This window comes from Poecilia reticulata, chromosome 23 (assembly GCF_904066995.2).
Source record: "Poecilia reticulata chromosome 23, P_reticulata-male-v2, whole genome shotgun sequence".
Classification (NCBI taxonomy): domain Eukaryota; kingdom Metazoa; phylum Chordata; class Actinopteri; order Cyprinodontiformes; family Poeciliidae; genus Poecilia; species Poecilia reticulata.
Genome location: NC_088852.1, coordinates 6,402,651 through 6,430,323, shown reverse-complemented (window position 1 = coordinate 6,430,323; position 27,673 = coordinate 6,402,651). Strand labels below are relative to the sequence as shown.

The 27,673-nt window shown below is 36.8% G+C and overlaps 1 protein-coding gene across 9 annotated transcripts in view; it reads right to left on the bottom strand.

The window, feature by feature from the left end:
* anks1b (ankyrin repeat and sterile alpha motif domain containing 1B) overlaps nucleotides 1-27,673 on the bottom strand; it is a 201,311-nt gene that overhangs the window by 146,263 nt on the left and 27,375 nt on the right. For 8 of the 9 annotated variants that reach the window (XR_014086089.1, XM_008400554.3, XM_017302833.2 and 5 more), the window contains exons 2-3: nucleotides 7,468-7,548; nucleotides 5,985-6,141 (exon numbers count right to left, since the gene is read on the bottom strand). Coding sequence is in view for 8 of the 9 variants with exons in the window: in XM_008400554.3 (XP_008398776.2) it covers nucleotides 5,985-6,141; nucleotides 7,468-7,548 (238 nt within the window). In the remaining variant the exon portion in view is untranslated. Of the gene's footprint in view, nucleotides 1-5,984; nucleotides 6,142-7,467; nucleotides 7,549-8,353; nucleotides 8,386-27,673 lie in introns of those variants that run through there. The other variant, XM_008400556.3, reaches the window with a different exon arrangement.

Below are 27,673 nucleotides of genomic sequence, written 5' to 3'. Positions count from 1 at the left end.
ATACATTAGACAAGTAACATTGTTTTTTGTTGCAAACAGATGTATAAATTATCCTAGATCCAAAATGTTAACAGGGTTTTGCAGGTTTCTGAAGCGTCTCGTCTGCAATTTAACCATCTAGTCGTAGCAATAAAAACAAGATTTATGTCACTTTTACTTAAAAGTATACAGCCACATTTTATTACTTCATTAGCAGCTGGACAAAAGCCTGGTTACTGAATACTTTGAGTTGTTGCCAACATTTTTCAATGTAAGATTTTATTTAGTCTGTAATAATTTGGCCTCAATTAGAAATAAAAAGTCTTCATCTGCTCCAACCGCCTACACATGGGGCTGGCAAATTACTATCATTCTTGAATTGTGGTAGTGGGCCACTCAAAATCACTCTAGGGGCCGCAAATGGCCCCCGGGCCACACTTTGGACACCCCAGAAGTAGATCCTATTTAGTTATAAATGGACAGGCAGAAGAAAAGACAAAACGATTTAAAACTTCTGCAAACTTTTCAAAAATATGTTGGAACCTTGAATGGACCAGACAAGATAAATAACTTCCTGTCTTCTCTTGATTATGTTCCACAAAATAAAAAAAGCCTGTGCTGCAGCCGCTACATTTGTACCCAGAGCAGGTGGAGCCGAGTTTTCTGCAGCAACGCCTGATGGATTGATGCGCAGGATGAGATCCGGCTCCGTCGCTACATCCCATAATCCTGGCAGCTCAGAGAAACGAGTTGTAGAATAAGAGGATGAGAGAAATGAGGATAATTACTTCAATCTCTATTCCCTCTTAATGCATCTTTAGATTAAAATGGCAAAATGTGAGAAAAAGAAGCTGGAAATCTGTGATTAACAGGATCAAGTTCATAAGAGTGTCAAAACAAAAAATAATTATCTGTCACAACACAGTGATGATGGATTATTCTAGTAATAAGCAATTTCTTTACACTATTTTTATTATCCACAAAACCTCTGTTTGCCTTTTTTTCTAAGGCAAAGAAGAACAAAAACAACAAAAAGCAAGCAAAGGAATTAAGTTGTAAAGTAAAGAAAACACACTTTAGTATGTTCATGAACTTTAAACAATTTGTTTTCAAGCCTTCATCAATGTTTCAGCAGTTTTGTGGTTTTCTGGACATTTACTCCAAATTGGAAGCTACAACATCAACAGATCTTTAATATATTTTGGTGCTAAGCCATAAACAAAGTATTTTAAAGTATTTTCTGATGAATGGATAAGTTTCAATAGTTCTTTTTGGGACATTAGTCCATCAATCCTGAATGTCCTTCAGGTGATAGAAGCCTGACTTTGTTATTGTCTTTATGTGTTTCTGAAGGTTCAGGTCAGAGTCCATCACTACAGTACATCAGATTTCTGACCTTCTAGCTGTAAAAACTAAAGATTATTGCTGACTCTTGATCATTTAGCTCCAGTTTTGTTTTAAAAAGAGATCCGTAAATCAAAATTAACTAAACTAAATGAAAGATAAAGTATTTCAAAGATTTTGCTGTTCCTAAATGTTTCTGATCAAACAACCTGTAATTTCAGTCTTAAATCCAAGATAATCCAAAGGAAAAACTGAGAAGTGAAGAGCCTGGACTCTACTGGATGTAGAGAGATTATGCAAAAATTGACGTCAAACTGCTTTCAAGAAATTTTCTTTTCATAAACCTTAAACTATTTATAATTTCTATGGGAAAAGTTTCTTAAAAATGACCCAATTTGGTTAAAAAATGATTCAGACACCAGAGAAATTGTGTAAAAATCTTCAGTTGTTTTCTGCCTGATGAACACTTTCTTTTAACACTGCCCTTCCTTCAGAGTTAAACACAGCTCTGGTTTTAATTACCCAACTGCAAAAGTAAATCCAACCCCTTTTTTTTTTTTATTAGTGTTCCTACATAACACCTCAATTAAACGCCCTCACACACACAATCTGCTCTCATCTTGCAATAATCACTTAGGGTGGTAATTTGTTTGGGATCACACGGAGATGAGCCGGCCCTCGTTAGCTGAACTTTAATAAGACCGAGCCGGGCTGGAAACCATACGACTGCCGCCTCTTTTTCCTTAAACAGATTACTCAGAAAAAAGCGTCCAACGGCTCGGTGTGACTGTGTGTCTTGGCAGCCGTCGGCGTGGCGGAGGCCTTTCCCAGAGCGGTTTCTCCCAGCAGTAGCATGTGTTCTCAGAGAGTTCACATGTTGATGAAACATATGGTTTCATTTTTGCTGTGTCGTAGCAACACAGAGCGTCGAGTTACCAGGAATGTAAGGTGACTGCATACGGGGTATTTGCACAGAAATAAATTCGGGGGAAAGCTATGAAAGGCAAACGACCTCATGAGTCTGTAACCTTCGGCTTGGTTCACATGGCTCCCAGTAGGCCTTACTAGTGAAAGGCGCGCTGCTCTTTAGCAGGCTGTCTTCTTTAGGAGAGTGAAGAAAGGATGAGGAAAGCAAAACAAAGTAACTTTATTCCTTCTGCTGATGGAAAACATAACAGTGCTGGAATATATCTGCTGTAAAAGCTGCATTTTATTTCTGTCTGCAGTTCATTCAGGCAGTTGTATATAAGGAGAGAGCAAGATGCTCAGCAGACAACAGGAAGGTAAAATAAATGCTCCTTTGTTCTTTAAAGGTGTCATCCTTTAGAAATCCCACAGCAAAGGTAATAATCTATATATTTGGAAAATAAACACAAACATTACTGCTTTAGTTATTCTACAATTGCTAATCATGCTAGCAGCTAATGTAAGGACACTTCTCTGGTCTCTATATTCGCTCACAGCAGGAAAGCTAGCAAAATAGATACATTTGAAAAAATGGTTATATTTATTTATTTAAAGCATTAATAACTCCACAATATGAATGAAATGGAAGAATGACAGATTCCCACACCAACTTTAAGAAATTTCCTTTAACAAAGATGTGACTTCGCTCCAAAACTAATTAGAAAAAGAAGAAAATAAAAATCAACATATCGAAGTCCGGGCTTGAGTAAGCCGGCTGCTTCAGAGTCAATCAGAGAAAGAAATCACAACAAGTAAGTTGTCAGCCTTCAAAACATTCACTTGGCCTCCAGAAGCCGAGTGCACGCCTTCAGTAAACAAGCAATCCTTCACTATCAATCACTGTCTCTCCTGCACATACATACACTCAGACTATAGTAATCACATTCTCCATCCAGGCAGCCAGACCTCTCACACTCACATGCTCCTGCAATAAACAAAAACAAGCAGTCAATGGAAACTACTGGGACCAATTAGACAACAAGCAGTGAGCTGGAACTGGTCTACCTCATAACATCCACCAACTTCCTATAATCACCTATTGATTGCAGAGTGGGATTAACCCACTTGCACACCATTTTTCATTTACTTCCAAGTAATTCTCCTTATTGATGTCATTCATCTCTCCACAAACACCAGTAAGGACAAATAAAACAACACCTTAAATCAGACTTAAAACTAGCTTCGCTGACACAACTATAGTGCCTGAATTGGTAGAACCGGGAGACGTTCTGCAACTTTCAGTTCTCAAGCTGTGAATGAAAATGAGTTTCATTCTGACTAAAGGCAACACATGACAGATGGAGAGAAAATACTAGACTTAGGCTTGCAAACGAACGCAAACAGCCAATCAATTTAACTCCCACCTGAATACAACAACCACTTCACGCCAATAGCCGCAACAGCAAGGTTTCTCTACACAAACACTTCAGTTTTAAGAGAATAAACAAACTGCATTATTTTTTTAGGTGCAATATCTTTTCAAATGTTATCTTTGGACAAACTGATGTGAAAGTTTGGGAATCTACCAGAAGATTCTCCTTTTTGGACTTTTTTTTATTTTTTTGCAACTATTATAAGTTTTGCTGGCTCGCTTTCCAGGATGAAAAAAAGAAAAAAAAAGATGGATGGAAGGAAAGACAGACCAAAATCCATAAAACGTTTCCATCACAAATGTGAGCAAAACTTCGTCAATATTCACCAACAACTGTGGTGTTACCATTACATAAGAAACAATTAAAATCACGCATGAAAAAGTTTGTTCATCTGATTACGAAACATGCCACGCCGTCATTCTCCTGCTACTTCCTGTCATCTTCTTCATCTTTCCCAGCAGTAGTAACATCCGGTTGTCAATGAAGTGTGATGCAAAAAAAAAAAAAAATGTGTTTCTATTTCAGAAATTTTGATACAACTGAAAAATCTAGCTCAAAAAATGTGAGTTAAGCTGATTTATTTTCATAATTCCAATTTGCACAATTATTTGGTCTTATTAAAGGGAAAAACATTTTAAAATATGAGTTTTCTGCTTCCAGATCTGAAAAATATTAATCTCAAAATCCAGATGTTGTGGTCAAATCCATAAAATTTCAGAAATGATTCACCAACAAACCTAAAAATTACACTTTGACTAAAACATCTACTCCAAGCAAACAGACGCCAGAGGACGAACGCATTGAAGGTCGTAATGTCTGAACCATATCTTTTGCATCAGCAGCTTTTACTCGGTCGTACACAGCCGCTCTCTCAGTCACTGAGTGGGTAAATAAAAACAGGAAATTAACCATGTTCACTCGCTGAGAAATCTCTCAATTTCAGGGGCAAGGTGCATCATTTCTCACTGCAAACAATTAAAGCAACAGCTCCCAGAGGAGAAGCATTTGGCTAATGGTGACAGAGGAAAACGGGGTTATTAGTTAGGCTAAATAACCCTCCCAATAACCTACAGGGTTCATTACTGCTTTATGCTGGCATCACACACACATCCATTTAGCGTTTTCCACAGCGGTTCTGATTCACTGCCACTTCCTGCGCCAGTGATCCGTGCCGCCGTCAATATGCTGCGAGCGAAGACGGACAGGAAGAGCGTGAGGGAGGAGAAGAAGGTCGTTTTCGCAGATAAGGAATGACAGCGGCGGCAGGCCGAACGCTCCCAGCAGCCTGTCAGAAACGGGAAGGGATCGGCTCGCTCCGACAGAGGCCACCATAACAGAACCTGCAGCGGCGTCGGATCGCATGATCTCAGAAACACAGCGGCGGCGGAGAAGACGACGCTTTTACCTCGAGCAAGGGCAGAGATAAAACGCAAATGTGCAGCCATTGTTCCAAGACGAGGAACTGAATGTTTTAGACAAAAATTATAAAACATTCACCATCCAGACTGTTAGACATAAAACGAGAATAATCTGAAATAGAGAAGGGCGATATTGCCAAAAAAAAAAAAATCACGTTATGTTTATTTAATACCCTGATATGGATACCACAGACAATATTCCACTTGCTCTGCAGAACAAGTGCTTTGATTTTTTATTTATTTGGCCAAACAAATATGTAACTTATTTTTACTTTATAAGACAGTCCCCAGAATAAAAAAATATGTTTATATATAAATATATACAAAAATCACAAAATATGTTTAGTGTGTCAAACAAATTATGAAATAAATTAAACGTAAACTACTTTTGGCAAATAAGAACTATTCGGAAATCAGCTGCCACGTGTAAAAAAAAAACAACAACTTAAATACACAAAAGTGTTTCCTACTCATGTTTTGTCCAAAAACTAAAATGTTGTGTGCAAAACTAAGAATTTTATTTTAATATAAATGCAAGTCTTCCTTTTAAAAATGTTCCAACACCCAACGGCAAAATATGTTACATTAAAAACCTGCAAAAAGTAAAAACTTGTGCTTATTTCCTGTTTATCAGGATCTTTGTTCACTTTCATTTCGTCCATCTTTCTCAGACATTCCCATGGAATTAATTAATGATTGTCAATGTTTTGGCCTTTAGCTTTACATTAAATAACATCAAAAAAATCCATCGACATCACTGTAAACGAGACAATATGGCATGCTAATAATCTGGATTCCTGAGTATCGACTTCAAAAGTCAGCAGTGCTAAACAAAGGTAGAAGGCGCGGATTTATTCCAGATTACAGGGTTACCTGAGGATAACAATGAGATTACTGGTACTACCTGCTGGTTGACCCGGCCGTGTGACGGGCCGTGATGGATGAGGATGCGGACGATGTCCACGTCGCCCCGCCAGGCGGCGAGGTGCAGCGGGAAGCAGCCTTTACTGTCAGCCAAGTTTGGCGACGCCTCGCATTGCAGCAGCTTCAGCACCACCTCCCTAAAAAAACAGAAGCATTAATTAGTACCAGTATATACGCCTCAGAAAGCATATGTCTCAAATTTCCTCTCTAATTCTGGTTATAAGCACTAATATCCATACAGTAGTGTACGTGAAGCGAAGAAATACTTGGTTCATCTTTAAGTTAAGAGGAGGATACTGCTTTATGCAAAAATAATCCCACTTCCTGGCATGAATTTGATCTGGTTATTCTGTCTAAAATGTGTTTTATTTTGACAGAATCCAGGCTGCATTTGTCCCTTCATCCGAAGAGGAAATAAGAAATTACGTGAAGCTTGATTAGCATTGAAAATGTCAGAAGGGAGACAAAAGGGCAAAACGTCTCCCAGGAGCTCAGCATTTTAATGAACTGCTCGCCTCATTTTAATGTCTTTATATTCCCAGATTATTCCATCTGATTGTGGTGACGGGCAGAAGCTGAATTACACGAAGAGAAAGTTTGCTTTCAACCTGGAAGATCCAATAAAATCTTTTGAAAAAAACGTATTAACGACCAGCCTGAGAACAGCTCCATGTATTTTCTTTTTTACTTCCTAACTAAATGTTGAGATCTCTGAGGGTTTTCACTGGCAGTCTAAGTTTTAGTAAGGCTGTATTTTCATTTCTTTCCTTCCCCCAGCTGATCGAAGGGAAGAAATCCACATAATTGCCCCCAAACATTAATCCCTCAGATCCACCGAGCAGAACTAATGGAAAGATAATCCCAACTGTGTTTTCTGAGAAGTCCCAACTAAAGAAGCACAGAAGTGATGCTGACATAAAGAAACAGGAAACACAGGTAAACTTTAAACCAGATGCTTCTCCAGATCAGTTTAGATCACATGTCTCAAACTCAAGGCCTGGGGGCCATTTCTGGCCCGCCGTAGGTTCTTATGTGGCCCTCCAAATTACATCAGCAAGTCCTTTCAATTTTTAACAAATCTGCAAAATCAACAGATCCCCACAGTTTATGTTATTGTATTGAAAACATTTCTCAAAAACATTGGGTTTAAGTGACTGCTGCCTCAGCAAGTTGTCAAGTTGTAGTCTGTGATTGAAATGGCGAATTGTAAAAAGTTACATTTAACATTATACATTAGCACAAAAAAAGTTCTTAAAAATATTCATAAATTAGGACCACAAAATCTATGATTTTGATTACAAAAAAACCCCACAAAAACAATCAAAATCCTGCAGGGACAGCTATTTATGAATATTTTAACAGTTTAATTGGTTTTATCGATGCATTCTGGTACAACTGGCCCTTTAAGAGCGTTCATGATCTTGAAAACGAGTGTGAAGGAAGCAGAAGGAGCGTTTTCCTACCTGTGTCCGTTGAGCGAAGCGTGATGTAGAGGTGTGTATCCGGAGCTGTCTGTGCAGTTCACGTTCACACCCTTCCACATGCTGCAGCACAAAAACACACATCACAATTAACAATGAGCCAAACTGACTTCTGGAGTCCAAATAAACTACAGGCAGATAGTTTCTGATCATCTGCTGTGAAATAATCGCTAACTACATCAGCTAACTAAATCCTCACAACTCACTTTTGATATAAACATTAAACATTTTTTCATCTTTCTAGAGTTCTGTTAATTTTTAAAAATAAAATACTAAAGTTCGCCATGAATTTAAAAGACAGTTCTATGATGTAGGCAGGCGAAAAGAATAATCTGAAAGAAATGAGGGAAGAAGGATGAGAAAGGACAAAGATAGGAGGTAGGATATGAGGAAAGACAAAAAAAAAGTAAAATAAGAGGAAGGACGCAAGAGAGAGAGAGAGAAAAAAATAAAAAATAAAAGAAGGAAATGAATAAGAGAGGAAGGAATGAAACAAAATGACACTGGGAAAGATTTGGAAATACAAATATTTACCCATCTCTGGAAAACAGTGAAATCATATTCCACACTTCTCCATACATTTTAAAAACCAAGTAGAAACTCTGTAAATACAATAAAGGAGCAACAAAAACCTAAATACTGGAGAACTGTAAACCGTTGACATGTTTCTAAATATATTAAATGAAGCTAAAAGTGTGCTTAAACACTTTTTAGGTTATGTATTGCATCATTTTTATTCATTTCTGTATAAGAACTTGAGTGCATTCCTGCAACCTTTCAATTTCAGGGCAACAGAACAAGAATTTGACTTCTTTAACATGCAGATAAAAGCCCCAACAAGCAGAATGAATTTCACCCATAAACTCACAGACATACTTGTGTCATGAAGGACGGATGCAATGAGAGATGGAGCATAATTACAAATGAGAAGCAGCTGAGATGCAATCAGAGCACAGGTGTGAAACAGGAAGTCAAGCTACAGACCAGAAGAGCAGGAGAATCCCGATTTCAAAATAAAACACTTTCTTTTCAACATCATGTTCTCCAACAAAGCTTTCTAAACTCCAGCCTGAGCAACGTCTGGGCTCAAAAACTGCATCAGATCACTTCTAATTTTAGCTGCATGATGAAGAAAATGTCACAGAAAACGTAAAAAGCTTCAGAGACAGAAAGCAAATATCCGAAATTATTCACATACAGCAGATGAGGACCAAATACTAAGGGTATATTTTTACACAAAAAATACAATAAAACACAAAAATCCTTCCATGCATTTATATAAAATTTAATGCTTCATTTATTACATCCATAATGAAAAATGTAAAAATGAATTTTATTTGCATATTTTATATGAATAAAAGTATACATTATTGCTTACCTATTTGCTTTATTTAATCATTTCAGTGATACAACCAGTGGGCGGGGCTAACGCTGCTACAAACCGTCTGATTGGTCTGCAGGTGAGTTGATGTGCAAGTTAACCAATGAACATGTTAGTTATATTTCCTTAAATAATATCACTTATTTTGACTTTAGCACAGAAAATATGAAATATTTAAATCCACAGAATAGTTAATTTTTGTTTTTCATTTTTTCCACTTAAACTTTTAATTACACGTTTATTTATTGCACAATTAAAACCTGACGTTAGATAAATTTACTACTTTTCAGATACTTGGATATTAAGATACTACTCTAAATGTTCCACAGTGTATGAATTATTTTGAAAACAACTGATGTTAAAGAACTGTTGTTTCTTTGATTACTACAAGAATAAATGCTTGTTTAAAAAACAGTTCTCTTTTCTGTCATTTTAATTAATCAATTTAATTCAAAAATACTTTAGAGGAAACAAACGTAACTCAGAGTTGTTGTAGACGCTGATCGCTGTGGAAAAGAAGGATCTCCTGTAGCAGTCGGTGTTACAGTGATATGACGAAGCCTCTGATTGAACATCTTAACATTTGGTTGGTTTTAAGGCAGAGGAAAAATGAAAAGCTCATTTGAAGCAGGTCATTTACAACAAAAACAAAAGAAACCAGTTTCTATTTTTAATGCTTGTTTTTCTGTGTCTGCATCATTTCATTAGACTTTCACTCTTTTCTACTGCGACAGAAATAAAGCACTGATTGTCTTAGCTTAGACTAAAACACACAAAAAATGAGTTGCATTAAATTTTCCATTAACAGTAAATACCAATTTGGATCAATATCAACAGAAAACAAAGCAGTAATCCTGTGTTTTTTCTTAATACAGCACAGAGAGAGCCGTATAACAGAGTTTGATTCAGATCTTTGACGGATGTGTGTTTTATTGATCAATGCTGCTGTGCTGAAGCCTTTCAGCTCTGACATGCAGCACAGCACACAGGAGAAAGAGCAGATTCAGACTCCAGAGGAGAAGGTAGAGAAACAACACAGAGGAGATCAAACTCATTCATAGAAAGATTTTAAAAATTCAATCCTGAACTTGTTTGCAGAGAAAAAGCCAGAACTCACTGAGGAGTTTTGTTGAACAAAATGTTTCATAAAGTGGAAACAAAACATAAAATCTAGCAAAAAAATAAATAAAAAAATAATTTCTAATACACTTGAAATAAGACAAAATTAACTTAAAGTAACTTTTTGCACCAAGATATAGGAGCTCATTTTAAGTCACTAATTTCTTTAATATTGATTTTTTTTTTTTAAATACTTATACTTATTCCTTTACAAAACATTTTTCCATGTTATAAGTGAAAAATATGTCAATAGAACTAGAAATTATTGACTTAAAACAAGCTCCTAAAGGTTGGTGAAATGTTATTTGGAATAAGACAAAATTAACTTACAAGTATACCTAGATATTTGTACTAGAAAGTAGTTTAAAAATTATAAAATTTTGTGTTTTTGCAGTGCAACTTACAATTTATTTTTATTGGTAAAAAAAATGATGTGGCTGTTTGTGATGCTCAAAAAAGTCAAAAAGGAAATAAAAAAAATAAACAAATGTGCACATTCAATGCATTAAAGATATGTAGATAGTGAATTAAAATATATAGAAACTATTTATATGAATGCATCAATCTGCTAGTTTTCACCTTATTGTTCTGGAAAACCTATATCTAGATTTATTAGATGAAATAAAAACTCCCACCCTTTTTGTGATCCATAAGCAGATCAAAAAACATCATGTTCTTAAAACTTTAGGCTTTAACTCAAATTTGATTTAAAATAAGACCTGCAGAATATTTCTGTGACTTTATTCTTTGGTATTTGTTAAATTTAATCATTAATTCAGTATGATTGATATTTTGGAGATTTGTTCCTGTTAAATAGAGGTTTCTTTTCCATGCATCCATAGGATGAATGAGAAAAGTCAGCAACATAAATTAAACTATTATTAATTTAATTGGCTTTAAATCTGTCTATGCTTCATCTATGTAAACTTGATCTGATGCTACATTTTTGTAACTTAGTTCGATATAATTGAACTGAATTGACCCACAAATTAATTACTTAAAGAAAATGTTCTCTTGTTGTTCCCATTTTGATGACAGGCTAATAGAAATGGATGTTAATGCAACTTTATTCACTTCCTAGGAAAATAGAAAGACATGAACTACTAACTGAATGTTTCTAGGAATTGTAATTTTGTTTTTTAACAATCACTTCTCAAATTCTAATTTATTTAAACCGGATATTACAGATGGTTCTGAAATCTGCAAAAAGATAAACTCGTGTCTACCGGGACGGAAAATAATAAATCCAAAACATGGATACGGTCCCTGTTAGAAAATAAAACATCACACTCGGTGGATTACAACTTGATGAGTCACTTCCTGCTGAATCCGTCTCTCTTATCTGCTCCTCCACCTCTGCAGGGTTTCCAGTGGAACCGCGGACCTGTCCAGCCGAGTTCCAACAGAATTAGGAGATTAATCTGAGTTAAGGCGATAGGGAGGGAGTAGCTGCTGTGTTTGTCAAACACGCAGACATAATCCTTCCTAATTAACCTCGGAAATGAAACGGAAAGTCCTTACCGACGACCAAACTTTACATTTCCATAAAAGCTTTAATAGCGATTCTCATCTGGTAACTCCCACCGGAGATTTCTGACTCCGTCTTCATTGTTTTATCATAATCACCGAGAGGTGAAAAGGTCAAAGCCCATGAAAGGCGTCCCAGCAGGCAGAGCAATGCTGCCCTCTGTGTGAACCCTTCTTCAGTTACACTCTGACGGTTTGAACCGCTCTACAAACACACAGACAAAAAAAAAAAATTACAAATCACCTGCACCTACATGTACAAAAAGACAAGATGACAGAGAGAAGTTAAAATTTCTGAAATTTGACTACATTTTGTCATGTTGCAGAGATTTTTATGAGCATCTGATTAAAAAAAAAGTATGATTGTCATTATTTTTTCTGAAAAACATGTTTTATTATGGTTATTAAGTTTCTTTTTTTTAACATTTTATTTAACAGATTAAGAAGAATGCATATGGGTAGATTGGAGTTATTTACAATTGTAGTCATTTTAGTTTAACATTTTGTCTGTAATATAATTTATTTGTTTTAACAGGCACATGAATATTATAACATGGCTTTAATTACAAATTTTCAATAACTACTGATTGAGTAAGTAGTATATTAAATTAAATTGAGACAAAGGGAAGGATTGAATACATGTTCAACTCATTATCAAGCAGAAAAGTAGTGGTAAAAAATATTATTTTGTTCTTGGTTATGTATGCACATGTTTTCTCTGTCCTACTGATATAAATCAATCAAATCAAATATTAATTTATTTTTAATTAAGCCGAATCTGTATTCCAATTTCCAGACTAAAAAAGCAGGTAATGTCAGCTGGACCACATATTAATTTGGTTGATCTTATTCATTCGTATCACAGCAAAGTGGGATAAAAGCAGCAGCACACTTTACGGATTTGAATTTGTTCATTCAAAATCACAACTGTGCACAACTCTGAGTTGGTTTGACGCCATAAAATGCGTTGAAGTTTGCAGATGTAACGCGACAAGATGTGAAACAGATTAATTGCTTTGAATACTTCAGCAAAGTGCTGCAGCAGTGCGATTTGTCCCAATCTAAAGCAAAGGCAGCAGGAAGGAGCCAAACGTGCTCCTTTCATCTTTAAAAGTGCCATTTTCAAAAAGCCGATCTTTGACGTCTTTCACGTCGAACACGGTTTCTTATTTTGGATTTAAACTCCTCATTTAGCGTCGGAGAAGGAGCGTTTTTTTATTTGCAGCTTCTCATTACAGACAGCAAAGCGGGCATCACGCTGCAGAAAAGTTCAAGCTACATCAAAGCAGAGAATTCCCATCAAAGGACGGAGGAAAAATAAGCGAAACCTTTGTAGTCGAGGCTTCTTTTCAGCAGAGGGAAAGGTAAGTCGAATTAATCCACGAACCTGCTGAGGTTCGTGCTTCTGAATAAAACCGAAATCAAAGGCACTTTAGGGGGAGCCGAGGGTTCAACAACAGCTAAAACTTCATGGGAAATCATAAAGAGGAACAGATATAAGGCGACGTGCGGCTTGTTATCGGAGAACAACAAGCCACACAGGAAGTGGACTTGCTTCACATCCTGTTTTGAGAGAGAAGCAGAAGAGATACCTGCCGATTAAAAGCAGCACAGCGAATCCTCTCCGGCTGATATGACCAAACAAGGTGCACAAAAGACGAGATATGTAGTTTACTCTGGATGTTTAAACTCCCAAACTGCCACAGTCAGTCCAGCCGTTTTCTCCTGCAGGCCGACATGCGCAGACCAGGATCAAGTCGGCCTTCTACCACCTGAAGAACATTTCCAGGGTTAGAGGACTAATGTCTCAGCGATAAATGTTTGTGGCTTTACAGACACACACAGGAATAGAGCAGAGAAAGACGTACCTCACCCTCAAATACAGCAGAATGAGTTTGTGACTTTCTGTAAGTTGCTAATGTTCCTGTCTTTTTCCCTGTAACACGTACACAGCGCTCTCACCACACAGCAGAGGCACAACATCCAAAATAACACTCAGATGATGTCTTGCTTTTTTTTTTTTTTTTTTAATCTTTTTCTCCTGCTCCATGTTGTCAGGCGGGTCCAACTGACGTCCTTTCTTGATTGTGCAGGTCTGGTTAGGGTTGAGCGTGACGCTCAGAGAGACCCGGTTACCGAGAGTAAATTTATAATTTAAAATGGGAGGCAATTATATTTTCACACACAGCCGTGTGTTTTTAAAAATCTTGTCTCTAATACATGAAATAATCATTTGAAAACTGAGTTTTTTATCTACTCAGGTTCCCTTTCTCTCCTATAGAAATGTTTTTGATCCAAAAAATGCAAGAAACATCAGAAATCAATTATTTTTACAGCAGTACAGTGTATTTGCATAATATTCGAAGCTCAGGGCTTTCCCCAGGTGTTGCCGTCAGACTGACACCGACTTTCATTTCAGTCGATTCCCACATCAGGAAGAAAATCCCATTCACACCTCCTCGGTGCTGCAGGCGATCCTGCCCTGTTTCACACGTGGAGGTGTTTCCCCATCGCTCCAATCTGTCACCGTCTGCTGCTCTGCGCCAATCACACCGAGTCAGACAAAAACAGTGAAATCCTCACTCCGCTTTGGACTATAAAATATCCATTAGGAAAAAGTTTTTCAGGAATTTTTATAGACAAAGCAAAAATTCAAAAAATGTTTTCTGGTGAATTCTGAATTTTCTACCATCCTTTTCACTCCTTATAATTAGATTTGATCCATCAACTTTAAGTTTTAAATGAGGTTTAGTTGCGAGAAGCCAATTTCTAACTTTTGCAACAGATTTGTCTCCTAAAGCACATAAGGGAAACAAAATTGAAAGTTGGAACTTTTATTGATTGTAGACAACAGTGGCGCACCGATTGCAGTTTTCTGGCCGATCGCCGATAAAGAAGCTTTTAAAATTTAAAAATCTTTTTAAATTTAGGTAATTTACGTCAAAACACCCCAACAATAAGAAATACAATAGGAATTTTGTTTTTTTAGTTCCTGAAAACACTTTTGTTTACTGCAGCTTTTGCTATACAGTATATTTAGCTGTTTGAAACATTTGTTTCTATTCTGCTTTTAAACTCTGACATCTTTTTGTGCATTGTTTTTTATCTGCCCTTTGATGTCCTGTAAATTATTTTTGGTGCAATATAAATAAACATGCCTTGTGGTTTGACGTCCTTTTAATGACATACCCTAGAATGCGCTTGAGGGGTTTTCCCAGCTGTTATAAGTACAGAGTAACGCAGCACCGACAGGTTGCTGTGCATTGCTGAACAGCTGGCAGAAAACAGGCAGAGAAACTCTCTGAACCCTAAACTCGATCCAACTGAATAATCAATATCTACACACTAATCACATCTCTCAGTTAAAGCACAAGATTAGATACATGAGAAGGAAACGAGTCTGCTGAGCATTTTGAGTCTCAAAACTGCCTTTTTTCCAACAAGAAAGTATTAAAATGACTTAAATAAAAATCTGATTTGTATTTTTTCTGAACTAATTTCAGGAGTTTTGATGATTGATCTGTTCATCTTTTGCAATCAAGTCGAATCCCAACTGTTAAACTCAACTAAATTCAGCTTTTCACACTAATTATGTCGTTTAAAAGGCAATTAATGAGGAATTTGAACTGAAGTGAGAAACATTTCTGGAATTAACCAATACTTAGTAAGATTATGCTGAATCAAAGAAACTTTTTAGACTTAAATATCTTTGACTTTTGTTCTGAATTATAACCAAACATGTTTAGATATTAACTTGACTTGTAACTGCAAGACTTTTTGTACATATGGGCGAATAAAAGAGAAACATAAAGCAGGCAGCAAATTAATATATCAGATGTGTCAAAAACTGACCTATTACTAGATTAAACTATTATTAGAAAACGTTGCAATGTTTTCATCCAAGACAGCTTCACACTGCGTTTCTTCCTTAAATAGAGATGGAAACAACCCTCCTCTGCCCTCCGCTGTCTTCCTGCTCTGCACAAGTTCATTTCCACTCACAGGCCACCAACACTGTTTTTCTCCAAGGCATGCAGCAATATTTTATTAATAAAAGCCTTTCTGACCTCCACAGTTTGCCCGTAAATTTAAAAACTTTTATACAATGGTTGAATTATGATTAGAGAAAAAAATGCAAGGCTTTTATGTTGAATAAAACAGAAATTAAAACAGATTTTTTGTTGGGTTTTTTTGGCTTTATTATTACAAATTGCTAGCCAGTTAGCGTGTATTTAGTCCTAAACTCACAGAGCAGATTTATTAAAGTCTAAAATAAATACACTGTCTTCTCAAATGGGAAGAAAAAATGTAATTTATCCTTATCTAATGATGCCTGTTGGGACGTTTATTCCCATAAAATTCTATATCTTAATCGATTCTTGCAAATAAACAAAACAATCATATCTGGAAAAAACTCTGAACCAAACCCTTGCAGTAAATGGGCTACGTTAGAGGAAACAGAACCGTATGCTCATTGTTTCACTCCTCTCGAATTAATCAAACAGGAGAGGAGTTTGAAAAGAACCACCGCCATTACTGATTTACGTTGCAGCTTTCCTAATCAGCCACAACCTTGAGTAGCTACAAACAATCAGCTTTTAAACCGTGTGTGTGTGTGTGTGTGTGTGTGTGTGTGTGTGTGTGTGTGTGTGTGTGTGTGTGTGTGTGTGTGTGTGTGTGTGTGTGTGTGTTCCTCAAGCTATTCTCCTCACAGTAAGTAAGTGACAGAAAGCCTTGGATCTCCACTTAACCGCAGCCGCCACAAATCCATTTGGCTCGATGTCGATTCAGCATGAGGGAGGGGGGGTCGTCTGCTCTGGGATCTATTCGCTGGACTGAACCGGTCGATGCATTTATCCTGCAGATCTACTAGGAAACTCACTCCGAGTTGACAGAAATAATCAGTCTGTGTAGGTAATGAACACATACACAGGCGAGCGAGGAGGAAAACCTAAGTTTTTGGCGTTACGACAAATTTAAAGTTTTTGTTGTTTCTCATGAGACACAGTGTTGATTCGATAAATTTTACTTCGTAAAAGTTAATTCAGCTCAACAGCATCACTTTAGTCGGACGATTTTCAATTTTAAAACAATATTCTCGGTTTGTCTAAGCAATTTCTTGCACATATGCTGCAGTGTCACATGAATCCATTTGCTTTTCTAGATTCCCTTCAATTTTGTCTCGAGCCTTCCTTGATTTGGATTTCCCCAGTGGAATCCTGATTTTAATGAGCTTTCTTACAAATTAAATACAAGACAGTGTTTTCAAATGCATGTCAACACCAGACTGCTTTCCTGAAATGTAACGTAACCGGGTGACTGAGTTAAATAATCATCAGTGTAGTTACAGCCATCTACAGCTCCACGAGGAACAGAAATTAGACAAGCAGCTGCAATAGAAACCATGATAAGACGGCGACGCCACAGGGAAAGTCATTTGGGTTGAAACAAAAAGCTGCATCAGAAAGCTAAACATTTATTCTCCAGTTTTACTGTGATGATTAGAGCTCTGTTGGGTGACAAAGCAGATATCCAAGGGAGGCGTTTCTGGCTGCTCTCCGTGTGTGTGCGTGCGTGTGTGTGTGTTCACCATCACAGCAGTAGCAGGCAGTCCAGGCTATAAAAGGACTCCTTGAAGACCTGAGTTTACCCAAAAGGCATTTTAATGCTTCTTTCTCTTGAGCACTTCTCCAAATTTCTAAACACAGAGGGAGCAGTCCAGTCCAGAGGTTCAGCAAATTTCACTGGCTTAGTCTAAAGTCTAAAGACTAAAGTCTTAGTCTTATTTAAATACAGCTTGAAACAAAATTAAAGATAATACTAGAAAAAAATGATCAGCAGTCTCAGGAAGTAAAGAGGCCAATAATAATATAACAATAAATGTGCAGCAGCCTCTTAAACAAAAACTATATCTAGTTTTTATTCTGTATTTTTGCTCAGGATTAAGCTAAAACTTTCATTCATCGCATTTGCGTTTAACATTAGAAATGTTAAAATCTAAATCTTTCTGTCCCTTCATGTGACGCTCGTTATTTAGATCTTGAGGCACTTTGAATGTTTTGCAGCTTGGCTACTGTAAGGAGCATTAAATTCTCGCAGAGAGCTTTTATTTTTAAGCTGAAGATGAAACAAACTTTGCCTGAAGCCACAGCGGAAACACTTTCTCTCCACCCTTAACCCCGGCATCATGACAGCTCTTTACTTTATCCTTCTTTACGTCTAACTACCTTTACGACCCGCTTCTTCAGCTGCTGCTCTCAAACTCACTTTTATATTTTTTTAATTTTAATTCAAACAGTAATTTTCTCACACACAAACAGCCAAAAAGAGCTCATACAGACAAATTAAGGAGTCCGCTGCCAAGTTGTGTTCACACACAGCTGCATGCAATTACCCACCACAAGAAGGTATTTAAAACATGAGACTCTCAGGCCTGCGTTATTTATCGGATCCATCAAAATAGCTCTTCTATGCATGTCTACAAACCCATCGAGTAGGAGTGAATGTGTGTGTGAATCAATGCAAATGAATCCGACACATTTAAATATTCGTTTCCTTTCTTTTTTTTAAGTCATCTTAAACTTAAAATCCAGGTAGTACTCCCAAAACTGAACTCTACAACAATCAGGACTCTTAAAAAAAAAGTGGTGATATCGCAGAAAGAAAAAAATTGAGCGTTTGATCCAACAAATTTTTCCACCAATCTAAGTGAAGGAGCTGCTGGTGTGACCAGGTCAAGCGAAGCTCAGCTTTCCCCCAGACTAACAACCGTCTGACCGCAGCGCAGCACACTGCTGTAACTTTACTCATTAATACTTACAGCCTTCAAAGCAAATCACTAAATTCATTATCCATAAAAACCACTCTTTCTGGGCGTTTTGTCAGCATGTAATTAACTGGGGCCGCATATAAATCGCTGCGAGACAAACGAAACCAGGCGTATCCAAAGAGAGCAGCTAGCATAGACATAATATAAGAGTAGACCCCGCATTGGCTGCTCCGGCGCAGGAAATACGGCGGCCATCTTGGAGCGGTCGTCCCTCAGCACTGAGGGATATTGTTGTTCTATGGATTATTGATGTGAGGGCTCCACAGACAACATTTCACAAGTAAGATGGACATATTATTGTGTATATTTTGTGATTAGAATATTACTTTACTGTATTTATGTCCACTGGCGAGATATCAGCTAATATTAGCTACAGTGCTTGGTGTAATACGGGGTTCAGCCCCGCTATGAAGGCTAACTGAGATTCTGTACATCTAAAAAAATGTATTATTCTCTAACATTGACTTAGATTATCTGACGCAAGAGCCTATATTAGAAATGAAACAATGTAACACATATTATAAAACTTATGTGTTAAAACATTCACCAGCAAAGTTTACACAGGTGGTAAAGACTATTATTTATATGTAATTCTTTCACTAGTAAGATACATCCTAAATCTTCCGTTTTTGTTTTGAAAGTTTCCTAAAGACATGATGTGAGGAAGAAGAGGGACAAATCTATAAAGAGAGACGGATTCACTGCAGCATGGATGAATCTCATATCGGATTTTGGACTTTATCTCAGCTGCTGAATCTCTGAAGCTAGAACTCGTCAGCTGAAAAACATGTATATCTATATATATATCTATATATATAGATATACATACATTATGAACGGCTGTGTGCTTTGTAATATGCTCATCATACATCAATATCTGAATATTCCATTCCTATTCTATTGTTATAGCCACTAAGCATATTTAAATATGCTGAACTATGTATTAAAAACATACTTAAACATACAATTGTTTATAAATGTAGCTTTGATAGATGTTTTAAGATAGTCTCCAGCAACAAAAAAAGCGTGTTATGATCGACTAAATGCGCTGATACGTCATTGTGCCTGCTAAACGCATAACGCTGAGTGAAGTGGTGTACCGCTCCAAGATGGCCGCCCTAAATGTCTATGGCAGCTAGCATTAGCCTTGCAGCTTAATGAGCAGCTCTCTGTGCAAAGATCCTCAGTAGCGTGAGATGTGCTACTCTGATGACTTTTAAGTAGCTTTAGTCAAATAGTTTTTAAAATAAAAAGGTTGTACATGTCTTGAAGATTTTGAGGATGTTAATAACAGAAATGTCTTATTTTTGTTATTAACAGAAGAAAATCTGGTGTTACAGCCACAAATTGACCATAAAATGGAGGCACGTCCACATAAAGTTCACTAATAATAAATTTAATACAGTGTAATCAAATGTACAGAACATTAATGCATCACACTTTAAATATACTATCCTGTTAAATAATGCATCCTTTGCTATTTTAGTAATGCAGTGATATTGATATAACAATTCAGATTTATTATATTGTGCAGCTCAAGTAGTTTTTCTGCTGAACTCTTGACATTTTGAACATTGAAGATTGTAAATGGATTAATAAATATATTGCCTGCGTTTAGAGAAATAAAAGAAAATGTTAGACATAATTGAAAATAAGTGTTTATTTCAACTATCTCTGCACTTGAAGGGTAGTTTATTTGTTCTCCTGGATATTCTGTAAAGCCTGAAAAGTTGCTAAGTTAGTTGAACATTTGAATAAAAAATTCCTCCTAAAATCGGAAAGGTTGTTATGTTTTACAGTCAAAAGCATGGCTAACAAATGTTATGAAGACATTGTGAATTAGAGACTTAATCCAGCCTCTAATTCACAGTCTAATCTGTGAATCTGCGCTTTATTTAACAAGCACAGCTGAACATGGAAAGCTAACTCTATTGTAAACAAGCACTTTTCTTGAAATTGTAACCATTTTCTGAGCACATCCAATCAAGGCTGCGTTGCTATGATTCAGAAATTTGTAAAGAAAAACAGCCTCAACAACAGTAAAAAAGATAACTGTAAAAAATAATAATATATAACCTTCCACTTGCGTCCGCTGTCTGGAGCAGGTTAGTTAGAAAGACGAATGTCTGCAATGCTGTTTTTCTCTTGACAAACTCATATAACATCTTGCCAGTCATTCTGAGGACAAAAAAAAAATGCTTGAATAAACGATTTTACAGTATATTGCGTTTAATACTCTTATATAAAGGATGGGATTTATGTTATGCCTGCAGTTGTTTTCAGCTGGTCACAATGAAATAATGCTTGCTTTAAGGAATGTAATTTTATTTAAAAAGGGAAAGAGAAAGGCCGAAACTGGGAAAGTAAATGTCTCCAATGGGGAAAAACATGTAATTAAACTACCAGTTCAACCAATTTAACCAGTATGAAGGTAAAAAGAATGGTTTTGAAAAGATCATAGTCCTAAAAAAATGCTCCCATATTCTTGCTGCACCTCAATTTTGTTGTCTAATGAAGCAAAATTTCAAGTGTTGAGCATTAATTTATTATTTATCATTTAATTCATTAATGTCATTTTTTTTTCTAAAAAAAAAAAAAATACATTTAAAATCAAGTTTTAAAATAATTTTTTTCTAATTAAAAATTAAATTTAGGAACATAAAAATAGGTTTTGTCTTTTTATATAGTGTATGTAAATCTAGTTTCAGTTGTTTTAATATAAATCAGACTGACAGCCTAATTAAGGATGAAGCTAATATCAGCCGATACTGTGGTTTTATTCCAGCTTAGCTACGTTGCGCTAACTAGCATGAGCGCTAGGAGGCTAAAACAGATTTTACTTGATTCCATAAACAGAACTGGGCATATAAACTCAGTAAATGAGTGACTTTTAAAGCTCCTCTAGTAAATAAAGGACATAATTAAAAAGTAATATATAATTTCCTGTTTTCAGTTTTAGCTGCATTAAACTTGCAGCCTAAATTGACACCAAAACGTATCATGTTTTAATTTCCAAGCATTCACGGCGCTGTTCGCCGTCCCTTTGGGTCCAGGCGAGAGATGATGGCCTGGAGCAGAACCTTTTATCTGATCTATAACGATTATCAATTACAAAAGCATTTCTGAGTGTCTGAAGTCGATCAAGTTGATAAGTTATTCTATAAAAATCATTTGGTTTGTTTAAAAGTCACGTTAAAGTCCAGACTGCAATACTTTGCGTATCGTCACAAAATATCTGATCTATCTGTAATAGATCAGGTATTCCTGATCTATTACATCAGGAATAGATTTTGACATTGGAAAGGTTTTCAATATAAATTCAAAAATACATTGATCCCAAAGGAAAATTAAATAATTTAATAATCACTAATCTCTATTAACTTATGATCAGAAAGTAAGTGCTAAAAAGTATATTAAAAAATGGCTGTAAGACAGTTTCTGCAGTGACAACAGAATAAATGATCTATTTGTTGATTAACACAAACTTCAATTGCATGTTCTCAAAACTTTCCCATTTTGAATAATGACTGAAATGGATTTATAATTTGTTTCCAGTGGCAAAAAAATTCACATCTTTGAATTTTGTGAAGCGAAAAGAAAACTACAGATGGTTTTTAAATTTTCTTAGATAAAAATCTTTGTATCTTCTCACACGTCTATAAACCTTCCTTTTCAATTTCCTGTGAAGATAAACTTCCTTAGCACTCGAATGAAGTTTCTCAGTTTTCCTACTAGAGCAAACTTAAGTGTAGAAATGTTATTCTCTGATGCTTAGTTGATTCAGAAAATACACCAAAATGGTAATGTATGCCACACTAACACAGTTGAACACTGAATTTTTAACCCTAAATTATAATAAAAATGCACTTTCTAAACCAAGGAGCGAATGAACAGTGATGTATATCTCAAAGATGTAGCAGAACTTGATATTCCACAAAATATGTTTATTTTTTTCAGATGGCAAGATAGGAAACCATGAAAAAATAGCTGAAAAGTGTGGCGTACATGTATATTTAGTCTCTGAACAATAAAAGTCTTTTGGGGTCTCCATTAGCTTTCCCCAGAAGTTCAGCACAAATAGAGTGAATGAAGGGCATCTTAGTTGGATTTATGGACTTTGACTGGGCCATCATGACACGTAAAAATGTTTTTGTAGCTTCCAAGAGGTTTTCCTTCAGCATTGGCCTGGATTTGCCTCCATCTTTTACCAGTTTTTACAATAAATTAATGGGAAATCGAAGATTACACAAACATTTACCTGGAATGCCGAAAATTGTGTATAAAAAAACGAGCAGCACATGTGTGCAAAGGCAGAAATTTATCTGGAAACAGTGAAAGTTCAGTTTCATTCAGCTGGACTTAACCCACCTGCACAGAGGAAACTGTGCTGTAACTCACACAAAGCTCCCTGTAACCCCGGTCCCTCTCTCAGACACAATGCTGGAACAGCACACGGTGTAATTTAGAGCGCGGGGTTGGCTAAAGCGGGAAAACAAGGACGTAATGATCGCTTTTTGGTCTCACACAACTGCGTGCGAGGCGTCGAGCGGGTGCGCGCAGGAAACGCTTTGTCATTTAACTAATCTCCCCGCTTACAGAGAGCGAGACGCCTCCCAAAAAAGGTGCAGGCAAACAAGGGGCAATTACAGGCCACCGTATAAATCTACGGCCAGCCGCACCGACGCAGACTGGAGACAGCACGCACTCAGCGTGAGCACGCTGTGTTATTATACATGCAAACGGCCCTGCAGTTTTTACACGTGCTATAAATACATGGCCGACACAGGGAGCGTGTGGAGAAGTGTATCCTGCAAAACGCTGGATGTTTAGGGCTCATAAACATCCAACAACCTCAATAAGTGATTTCTAGAGCGTAAAACCGAAGCAGCTCCTCTGCGTTACTTACAACTGCGGGTGTCTGCAGACAGTTATGTAAGAAAGACAAGATGAGGGATCATATTTCTGTAGCGGATATCAGTCCCTGGGCGTCAGATTCTGATAGGAGAGATGTACAAGGCCTAAAAGGTATTTACTGGGCGCTCTGCATGCGCAGAGCTGGATGTTTTCATCAGACAGAGAGAAAATCAGCCGTGCATGAAGAGAAAACCCCAAAAGAAATGTCTTTTTAAACAATTTGCACGTCTCTTCTCATGTTTTTTTAACCTCTGTCTGGTTTAAACACACCCACAGACTCGGCTACGTTATGGGAAATGCCCACCCAGCCCCAGTTAGCGTGGGAAACTCCCACAGAGATGCTCTTCTAAATGAAAAGTTAGAACTACTACAGCTGATATGCAGAGAAGAGGCCTCAGTAGACAAGATCTGCTGCTTGGCATGAATTTGTCACTTCCTATTTGCATTTTTTTTTAAACTGAAAACGTCTAATCATTGCGGCTGATCTATCTGAATTAATATTCGACTTCCTGCCACCTTCTGCCATTTATGCAACGTTAGATTAAAATATTCAGCTTTAGAAGTTTAGAGCTCAGTTTGCCAATCCAGAAATGCTATTCTAGACATCTTTTCATTTTTTTAAAATGAACCTGAACCATCATAATAAGGAAATAACATTAAGGTTCAACTTTAATACCGAGTTAAATCGCATCACTTTCTGCTTCAACTGGATTATGTTGTTGCATCACTCCATGTAATTTAAGGATTTTTAACTTTATGCCTTGAATCCCTTCAAGTTTTCACATTAAACTTTACCAAATAAAAATCCAAAAGGCGTACTATGCTACTGTATTCCCCCCATTTTACTCTGATACCCAAAATAAAATCGATTATCATTAGAAATCACCTAATTACCAAACAAACTCCACTTGATTTGTGTCGGAGAACATTAGTAAACAAACTGCATCACAAAAGCAGAGTAACAGTTTTTTTTACTATCATTTTATTCTTGTCATAACAAAAAACTGGGGTCATCTCATTCTTTTTCTTAAAACAAAGCCTGAATGACGATTTGTTTTGCTAAAAGACGCTAAGAAATAGTTGCAATAATAAAAGATTACAACAATTTTGCGGGTGAGTAAACCTTCAAACTTTTTTTTGATTCTGATAAATGTAAAGATGCTCAGTATGACAAACCATTATTCTGTTTGATAAATTTGTTATGCTGAATTTAGATAAGAATGCACCAATTCAATAAAAAACATCAGAATTTTCTTCTCTGAATCAGCAGAAAAAGTGAATCTACAAAACATTTAGTCCTGATTGTTTTCCCCCCCACAGCTCCGCTCCGCTCTGAGACGTCCCCTCCTGTCATGCGGCGCAGTTTATGCCTCCAGGAATGCTGCAAATCACGTAAACAGGCTAATTTTAAACTTAAATGCACCCAAAGACAAAGGTCCAATTGAGTCCCACCAGCTGACCCGCCCTGGCCTTGATTACAACCCCGTTTCTCCAGCAGCAGTTTCAGCTCTTCAGGTGTTGCGAACAGAAAGAAAAAGAAGAAAATAAAAGGTTAAACAACTGTAAATGCAAAAAGAGTTGTTTTAAGAGCACTACTTCAGTGTTTGTGAGCAATCACTGAAGAGAAGAAATGCACTTCAGACGCCAGCTGCCTCCACATTCTGAGCTTCAGAGATCGTCTTTAACCCTGTAAACAACTTCGACAGAAAGCCCATTCATGCTGGCAGCTGCTGTTCTCTAATGCAGTCTGAATAAATGACCAGCATGAAAAAAAACGCACCACGTCGCAGCGTCTTTATGTAATCTTTTGTCTTCAAACAGCGCCACAATAATCAAAGCTCAAACCTGTGAATAAATTCAACATACAGCTTTTTTTTTTTTCTTAAACATAAACTGTTCAAAAGTTTTAAGTCATTCCATATTTTTTTTTATAATTTGCTTAAAAGGAGCAAAATTTCCTGTTTTTGTGACTTTGGATGGTTAAATAGTTTGTTTGGAGTCTTTAAAAATGTGTTAGATATAGATGTGAGATGTATTTAATAGCAAATGGAAATTATTTAAAAAGTCAAAGAAATTGTTAAAGAGAGATAGTCTTGCTTCTCTTTGCCTTGTGTTAGGAGTAAGATATGTTATGTATACACACATAAATACTTCAGCAACACCTTTCTACACAATAAATACTTCATCTCTATGCAGACGTTCTGTCTGCACAGATAAAGATGCATTCACCTCAGCATGCCAAATGCTTGAAACGGCTCACATAGCAGAGGATTTGGATCTTCATCCTACTAATTAGGCTCTAATTGTGAAAAATAATTAAATCAAAGCAGGGACATATCTGCAAAATAAACACTAGATTTAATGCCCTTCATCTTTTTTATGCTTTTTCTTGATCTTTATTAACTTGCAAAATCAACAAAAAGGGTACAACAACTACACTGTGTTTTTGTTTTATCCAAGTTAATAGTTGCAAAGTCTGACTATTTGGTATAGTTTTAACACGTAAACTCCACACAATTAAAGGTTCCTCTCAATCTATAATGTCAGCTTTACAGATTCAATTTGTTTTATTTAAGATTCAGATATTTTAACAATCATTTGGGTTTTAAAGGATAATCTTTCGCATGTTTCTCTCTCCATCCACTTCTTCGACTATCGCTACCTCAGCTCAAACTATCCCCACTTCCTTTCTCAGTTAACTTCCGCCATCATCCTCCCTCTGGATTTTCCGCGGCCCTGCAGGCCGTCCAACTCTTCGTCAGTTCGCTGCCCTTTCAATTAACAACAGAGAGATCGAAACACACAGAGAGAGATTTCCATCCCAGGTGTCCCTCCTTCACACAGCAGCACGCCAATCTCTCCACACGTACAAAGTGTGATCATAAAAAATGCATGCACACACGTGCATACTGTACTTCCACTGAATATACAGCCTGACCTATTTCATATGCAGCTCAGGAGACGACGAGCGAACGGTGTTATGCAGAGGCCAAAAGGAAACGCTGCACGAATTTCACCGATACAAGTTTGACTGACAGCCCTCCAAGTTCTATCTGCACATTTACAATAAACAATAGTGACCCCACTGTTGCCTACTCAACAACTTTCTCCCTATATTGACCAACATTTCAGACAAAAAAATTTGTCATCGGCCAAAATCAGAATCGGCAGGTTAAGCTTTTCAAAAGATTGGTAATCGACTATCAGCCAGAAAACTGCAATCGGTGCACCCCTACTTTTTTCTTTTTTTGCAAGTTGGTCACATTTAAGTGTTTCAGAACTCCAAACAGATTTAAATGTTGGTCAAGTAAACACAAAATACAGTTTTGGGCTGAGTTTTCTGTACCTAGTAAGTAATGAGTAATTTTTAAAGTTATTGGCAGGTTCTGCTGTGGAGGGCGGACTGCAACGTAACCGAGGCCCAAGAGGGTGAACCGGTAAGGTGTTTTGGTGGATGGAAAACAAATTGTTTAGGCCAAGTCAATGGTTTTCTCAGAACTTGCTACTGCAGCTTTAAACAGGCTGTTATACCCAAGATAAAAGCATCAATGAGCATTAAATCAAGAGCTTCACCTTTCTTTGTATGATAATAAACTTAGTTTAATGATACTGAATACATTTTCACACTTGAATCAAGTAAGAACTTTCGGTTCCTCATTTGATTTCCGATGGATTTCCTCACCTACCCGTTTATGTTGTTCCCAAGTAGACACTAAAGGTGTTTTCACACCTGACTAAATTCGACTGAGGACCAAAATTGCAACATTTGTTATATTTTCCGCTGATGTAGTTTGCTTTCACACTGCACCGAGTCAAGCGAACCAAGCTAATTGAGAAGCCTGTTCCCCTCTTCGCCTGTGGTGGCGCTGCACCAAGAAGTACTGAAGGAAACGACACAAAAACCTCAGAAGAAGACATGACTGCAACTTCCTTCTTCATGAAATGTAAACAAAAATGGAGAAGCAGCAAATTTTAGTGGTTGTAGGATTTCTGTTATGTAGATGGTAAAAGACCCTGAGTCCTTTCTCCCATTAACGCTAGACTCACGTGTTTGTTTTGGTGTTCTTTACCCAGAATGCCATTCACTGTATTCCACTTCCTGCTTTAGTAATGGTCTCTGCTCTGCTTGCATTCAAATGGTGCTGGAGTTCGCTTCAACTGAACCGAAACTTAGGTTTTACGGATTCAAACCTCCCCAAACGAACCGGACGTTCTCAACAAACAAACTAGAGTTTGACTAAGGCGGACTAAACTAAAACTTTGTATTAGACAGCATCTAAAACCTAAAACATGTCTGTTGAACAACACAAATCCATATAATGTAGTTGAAAGTACTGCGTAAAGAAAAACAAGGTTTTGATGACACCAGGGTGACCGTGTTGGTATTTCGAGGTGTATGCTGAGTCAAAAAGTTGCTA